This window comes from Liolophura sinensis, chromosome 7 (assembly GCF_032854445.1).
Source record: "Liolophura sinensis isolate JHLJ2023 chromosome 7, CUHK_Ljap_v2, whole genome shotgun sequence".
Lineage (NCBI taxonomy): Eukaryota > Metazoa > Mollusca > Polyplacophora > Chitonida > Chitonidae > Liolophura > Liolophura sinensis.
The window spans coordinates 45,820,567-45,827,381 of record NC_088301.1 but is presented as its reverse complement, the minus strand read 5'-3'; the positions used below and the strand labels follow the sequence as shown (position 1 = coordinate 45,827,381).

Below are 6,815 nucleotides of genomic sequence, written 5' to 3'. Positions count from 1 at the left end.
ACTGCCTGAACAAAGGAGCAGATGCTGTGTATTTGTCTTTGTCTTTAAGAATTACAGGCGATTTGTTCACTGAGGTACGATTGAGTGTGTCCTGTTAGAATCTCGGATAGAGGTATTTTATCACGATGCACTCTTACTGTGTGAACAAACTTTAACTATTGGCCTCATTTATTATATGAAAGATGCAGGTTTATCCGTGTGCACAATGTGGAATACGTTCTGTTTGGAACCTTCTTGCAATGTTTGAACAATAAAAATTTCAGGGCTTTTGTTTGGATGAAGAAAAATGGACTGCATTGCATTTAAATGTATCTTTTATTAACTATTAAACTTTCTGGTAGTGCAACTTAATCGTATAGTACAAACGCGGAAAAATACACATTATTAGGGAAGCCTAAACTACGCATGAAACAGAGCTAATTTAGTTATAAATCCTTTCTGAATGACCTATAGAATTTGTAACCTTTCCTCTACAGTCAAAACCAACAGCGGCCTTTATACTATACTATACCCAAGAATGTAGCACAAAATCACAGCTCATTTCCCCGCGTTTTCATTCAATTCTCACAGGGTGGAACTTCTTAAGAGGAGAAACCCGGATCCAGTTTTCCCGAGGAGGTTAAAGGTTACATAGAAATGCCTGCCGTGAAATATTACAAGCTTTGTCCACGCGACATTTTGCTATCCTGGAAGACAGAATTCCGCCCGGATGGGGGAGGTACTGTCCGATGACCTAGTACGGTATATTTAATTATCTGTCTCTAACAAATGTTTTACCTGCCCAATATGGATGTATATATACGTACGTTATACGTCGTGGTTTACATGGTCCTTATTTCAGTCTACATATATAACTGTGAACTTGATATGGTAGGAATATACTTACTGTAAATCTTCTGGTTTCTTTATATTCATATTTTGAACTCCTTTAGCCTGTTTTTTGAGGACAGAACTTGTCAACCGTTGCTGCTCTGCATTGATTTACTTTCTGCACAGTATGGTAATCCTTACACTGCGATTTAAAAAAGTACGATTTATCAGTTAAGTGGAAAGAATGCTTAGTCCAGCATATATAAAAATGAATTCTTATATATTCATGTAAATTTACATGATACTTATCTGGGATGTTTCCTGTCCTATGTAAATAATAGAAGGAAAAAAGTTGCTGGCTTATATATATATATGTAAATTTTATGTTCAAGTATTTATATATACTTTTGTGAAGTGTTATATCTAAGGAAAACATTATACGAAGGAATAAAATATGTTTTTAACTCCTACAATATATGTTAATTGTATACATTTGAGTTACACTCGATCTTTCTCAGCTTATTTTGTTAAAATAAAAATTGCCCATACGCAATATATAAGGACCTACGCGTGCTTTTAAATGGAAATCATAAAGAAAAACAAGCTGTTCTGTGAGAAAAGAATAAAATACTCTTCTTTAAGTGCAAACGTCTCCTTTTTTGTGTATATATTTGCATGAATGCACGTGTAAGAATGTTTAATTTTTGTTTCCCTTTCCGTGTAGGGGCCTCCGTGGCCGATTGGTTAACGTGCTAGCGCGGCGCGATAACACAGGAGCTGCATACCAAACATTTCCTAGCAGATCTGACGAATATGAAGGTAGTCACTGAATAATGACTAGCTAATTGGTCGTTCTGAGGGGAATATGTTAGTTCTGGTTTAAATCATGTTGGTCACTGTGACTCGAACTGTTGGTTGGTTCATCCATTTAACAAACGTCAATTTGATCAATGAAATCTGATTGCCTGAACCCACGAAGTGGTTCGTTTTGACAAAGTTCTTATCAAACTGAATAATTAACCCTTTGAACCCTGGCCATTATGACGACATGGACCCCCTCTCCCCGTTAATTAACAATAAAAAACAACAACACTGTTTACGTTTGTTTAGTGATGAAAAATATCTTATATTCTGAATAAAACACATAATGACTGTTTCCCACTGTTTTGACTTACTTTATCTCCAGTATTGGAGTTTTGAGTGCCAGTCATGAAAGCAATTTTTGGAAGGTAACCCTATACACAAGAACACTTTACATCGGGCACACCAAAATACAGTTTTTCTCTTTTTTGGAGATCCTTATAAGGGAGCATCTGGGTTAAAATTTTTAGCCCTGGTGTGCTTTTCAGAACAAACCACACATCTGTTATTTGTAGTAGCATGAGGGGCTCTCTGAACTTCATGTTGCCCATAGTTTAATGAGGCGGTTCTCAATGTCTTGGCGGGGTTGTGGTGTTGGACACCTACGAAGTCGCCAACTAGATTATGACATAGCTTCTCAATGAACATGTGGAATGTAAGCTGCCCGTGGCCCTGAGACATATGGGTGATAAAAACCTAATATTACATAGGCAATATATGCAGCCCACATAAAGAACTTCACCATCAAACGCCGAGGCCATTTATAATGCCGTCGACTTTTTTTGTAGTTTGGTCATTTGGTCGTTTTTGTCGATGCCTCCCATAAACTGATTGTAGGCTTGAACTGCTTTGGGGCATTTTACTGGCACCTTTTGTGTTCTGTGCAATCATACCTGTTCACATGTACTTCAGGTTCAGAAATAAATTTGATGACACAAAATAAATTGGCTTTTTTGTCACACCAAACTATTGACTCCGACAGTTCTGTTATACACAATTTCCGAATCCCCACGGTTCATGTCTTTTTTCCTTTTGATCAAAGATTTGGGAAGTGTTTCCGGTTTGTCTTAACAGTCCCGACAAGTTGTGTCCCCATATGTTCAACTAAATACTGGCACAGATTTACACTGTGTAATAACGACCTACATAAACACAGTAGTTTTGATCCCCTGAATGGTTCTATAAGCCTTACAACTAATTTCCAGTGACGCCGAGGTTGGGGATGCTTTCAGAATCATCTCTTCTACCTGTGTACACTTCGGCATTGGACATGTACCCGTTTGTGCTGTCACACGCCAGAAATGTTTTGATGTCCCACTTGATCGGTTTGTCCTTTGTATACTGTTTTATTGACAACGCGTTCTTTGTTGGCACCATGCCTTCGTCAAGTGAGAGGTTGCTATCAGGTTTGTAATAACGTTGGAATCGTTCAAGAAGATATTTGAAAACCGGCCGGGACTTGTAAATTTTGTCTGATTTATCTAACTCTGGATCCTCTTCGTCAACACAGTGTAACAGTGTCCAAATTGCCAAAAATCTGTCCCGCGGAAACACTTGCGAGAAACCAGGCGTCACAGTTAGAAAATTGTCCTTCATTCGCCAATATTGTTCATAACGTTCTTTATGGATCAGCATCTCCATGGCAACACGGCAACCAAAAAATGCTTTCATTTCAGTTCCACTGACGGGTAAAATTCTGAGCATAATAATGCTTTGATCTTTTTGTCTGTTGTCTGACTGCCTCTTTGTTTGTCTCATCGACTAGAAGTTGCCACAGTACGTCGTCCCAGAATAAAGACAAAAACTCACTTGGCAAGCTGTCAGCATTTATAGAATCTGGGATGTTTTTTACTCCTGTCGGTTCATTAGGCTGAAACTGTTTGTCCACAAAACCTGATAAATTAGTCCATTTCATTTGGTTGTCATTCACTGAATTTCGAACATTTCGCCTCACCTGTCCCACAGGAACACGTGCGTTACCTGTACCACGTCTATCACCATCACCTGTCCTTCCAATTCCATCACTGTCTGAATCTGAAGAATCGTTGTTCGCAGCGTTGTTGTTGTAACTACAACTGTCCGTGTCATTTTCCGATTCAAAATCACTTTCATGTCCGTAATCACTCTCATTTGGTTCACCTTCGCTATCGGACAACACCATCTGTAGCGCTTGCTCAGCAGTAACACGTGCGCGTCTCATATCCGCAAAAAATTCAGCTCAAACTCGACAAAAACGTACAATGTGTTGCCTATCTACGGTAACACACCTGTTAGAGCTTCCGCCACACATCGAGGCCAAAAGCTATATGTAAAACGCAAGCTGATTGGCTAAAACTCTGCCACAACTCATGTTTATTTATAGACTTATGTCAAATGCCGGTAAACCGGCCTTTCGGGGATAGACGTTATAGAAGCATGCCTCAAAACTGGCCTCTCGGGTTCTACGGGTTAAACTTAGTCGCTGGGTGGGGGAATAATGATATACATTTATTGGTTTTTATCAATGTACATGTGGTGTGGTGTTATCATTACTGAAAATGCATAAAGCAAGCCAAATAAACATTAAGTGTTCACATCAATTTGACCATTTTAATAACACTTTTTGTCTGAAAGTATCTGGTATGTATCTCACTTTAATCTGTTGCACTTTTCATTTATGCAACCGGTAGTTAAATAACAAATAATTAAATTATCCGATTATATCTAAAGTATTGCTATTAGTCACTGTATGTGAATGCCGTTGTAGGCATCTTTAGGTTTTTACACAATTATGGTAATGCCTATTAATATATTACTATAGATATCCCAAACCAGTTTTTATTTATTTGAATCTATTCATTACAAAAGGTATATAAAGAAATCCGCGTTTGGAATATTTAACCAAGGCCTAGGTCAATATATCTGGCCAGTTGTGTTAAACTAGGTACATGGGCATGCATAACGATAGAGCATCAGATTTTTTTTAAGCGGCATACTTTTTCCGCTATGGGGAGATCTTGTTGAAATTTAACAAGGACGGCAATGTAATGAAGTCATAGGGGGATAATCTGTAAGCGGGACTGGGTTATCGCTTTGACTAGGGTGGTAGCCGTTTTGATGAGATCGATTGGTCGATACGAAAGGGGGATAACTTATCCGATAGGGGATTTGGTGACTAAGCGCTATTTTTTGTGCACTCAATGGATAGATTGAATTTTCGAAGGAAAACACCGGCATCCATCTGACATCTCTAAGAGATATGTCCTTAAACAAATATTCGCAGTTGGTTAAGCATCCTTTAACCTTGCAAGTAAACAGGTTAATACGTGGATAAGGTTTTATAGGATGTTATAGCTATCGGCGGTACAGCACAACCTACCTCAACATCATTATTAGGGTTTAAATATTTTACATTCTAGAGTAAGCTTATTCACAAAAAACACTAAACCTAATCGATCTAAATCCTCAGGTCATACAGGGAGTAACCTGAACGCTGATTTTATGTCAACTTTCTCAAGTAAGGCGCCTTTACCTAGCTTTTGAACCATTTCTTCCGCCCTGTCAAATTTAGTATGTGTTACAGAACAGTGTACTGGGTCAATAGCATCGTATACTGAGTGTCCGGCAGGGTATGACGAGTGATGAATTAAACGAAATTCACCGGGATTTTTCTTCGAAACTAACCCCTGGGTAGAAAATGATAAAGTGGAAGTGGGTAAGTGCCGAAATAAAAATGGACCAGCGATTCTCCCAAGTTTAATTTCTTTCTTAATTTCTTCTCCGACTACTTTACGCTTCATTTCTACAAAAGATAGATTTTTAGCAACAGTAGGACAACGACTGCCAGTGTCCCTGAAGGCAAAGCTCTTTTTAAAGCCTGATATAAGCTCCTGGGCTACTATTTGATTTGGGTATTCTCCAAGCAAATTATAAAGATGCGAGAGCTGGATTGGGGACTTTCCTAAACTGAACATTTCCTCCGCTTTTGTTCCCTTTGAATGGCCTGATAATTTTCCAGAGGGGCGAAAGGATCTACAGTTGACAGCGGAATGGTCTCCAGAACACACTGAACATGAATGAGAATAACAACAGTTACACCGTATATGTACCTGCCACTGTTAAATGCATGACATTGTTTATTAAATCCAACGCCAGACTGGGAGTTTTGTGGGTTCTTAGCAGGTGATGCAGAATGAACGGAGTTTACAGACGCGATGACCATTAACCACAATCCAGAATTAATAACAACCCAAATGTTCTCAGAGTATAGCGATTGTCTGATTCGAAATTGTTCATCATAAATGCGTCAGCCAAAACCGTCAAAATCTGATTGTTTTCATGTATTTGAGCAGTTCAGTACAACGTGCTTGATACTTTTGGAAAGATAAATCCCAGCATCCCAGGCGAGAAAGGCGTTAGTCCATGGTTCGATGTTAAGGGACCTTATCTCTGACTAAATGACCGGCCCCGAGCGTTGGTAAAACGTCCGCGTCGGGAGTGGTAGATCCAGGGTCAATCCTGGGTCGAGTCACACCTAAGACCTTAAAAGAGGAAGTTATAACTTCCTCGCTTTGGCATTCAGCATGAAGGGGATAGGGCAACGACTGGTTGACCCGTATTAGTATAATGTCTCGGGCGGGGCGTCTTCCTTGCCTTCGGTACGGTAAGGCGTCTCAGTGAAGTAGCACTAGATAAAAGAGGGTAGGAAATCGGTCCTGAAACAAGGAGGCTCATTACGTACACTCTAAGGAATCCTTCGTCGTCATATGACTGAAAAATTGTTAAGTACGACATTAAACCACAAGCACTCACTCACTCATTCTGACCAAATGAGGTCTGACCATTCTCAGATACAAATAAAGGCGTAGATGAGCACAAATCCATGAATTCAGCATTCCCTTTAAGCAGTATCGTAGGATTTATGTACTCATTTTTCCATATTTTCTCTTTCAAGGATACAGGAAAATGGGCGTCCAAGCCATCTGAACCAGTATTTAGCAGGTTAGGCATATTATAGGGTGCTATAATTATCCTACTATTTAACAACGTCGAGGGAGATTGGGAGGAAGCCAAGTGTGTATTATCACCTACAGACCTACCAACAAAACGCGACTCACCAAATAAACCTCCGCCATTAGGCGGCAGAATCTCGTCAGGTGTAGAAA

General features: G+C 39.4%; 1 protein-coding gene across 1 annotated transcript in view; it reads right to left on the bottom strand.

Annotated features, from left to right (window-relative positions):
- LOC135470956 (peroxidase-like) overlaps nt 1–3,871 on the bottom strand; it is a 28,219-nt gene extending 24,348 nt beyond the window's left edge. The window contains exon 1 of the mRNA XM_064750005.1: nt 3,626–3,871. Within this exon, the coding sequence (XP_064606075.1) occupies nt 3,626–3,871 (246 nt within the window). The remainder of the gene's footprint in view (nt 1–3,625) is intronic.
- Between the last annotated feature and the right edge of the window lie 2,944 nt (nt 3,872–6,815).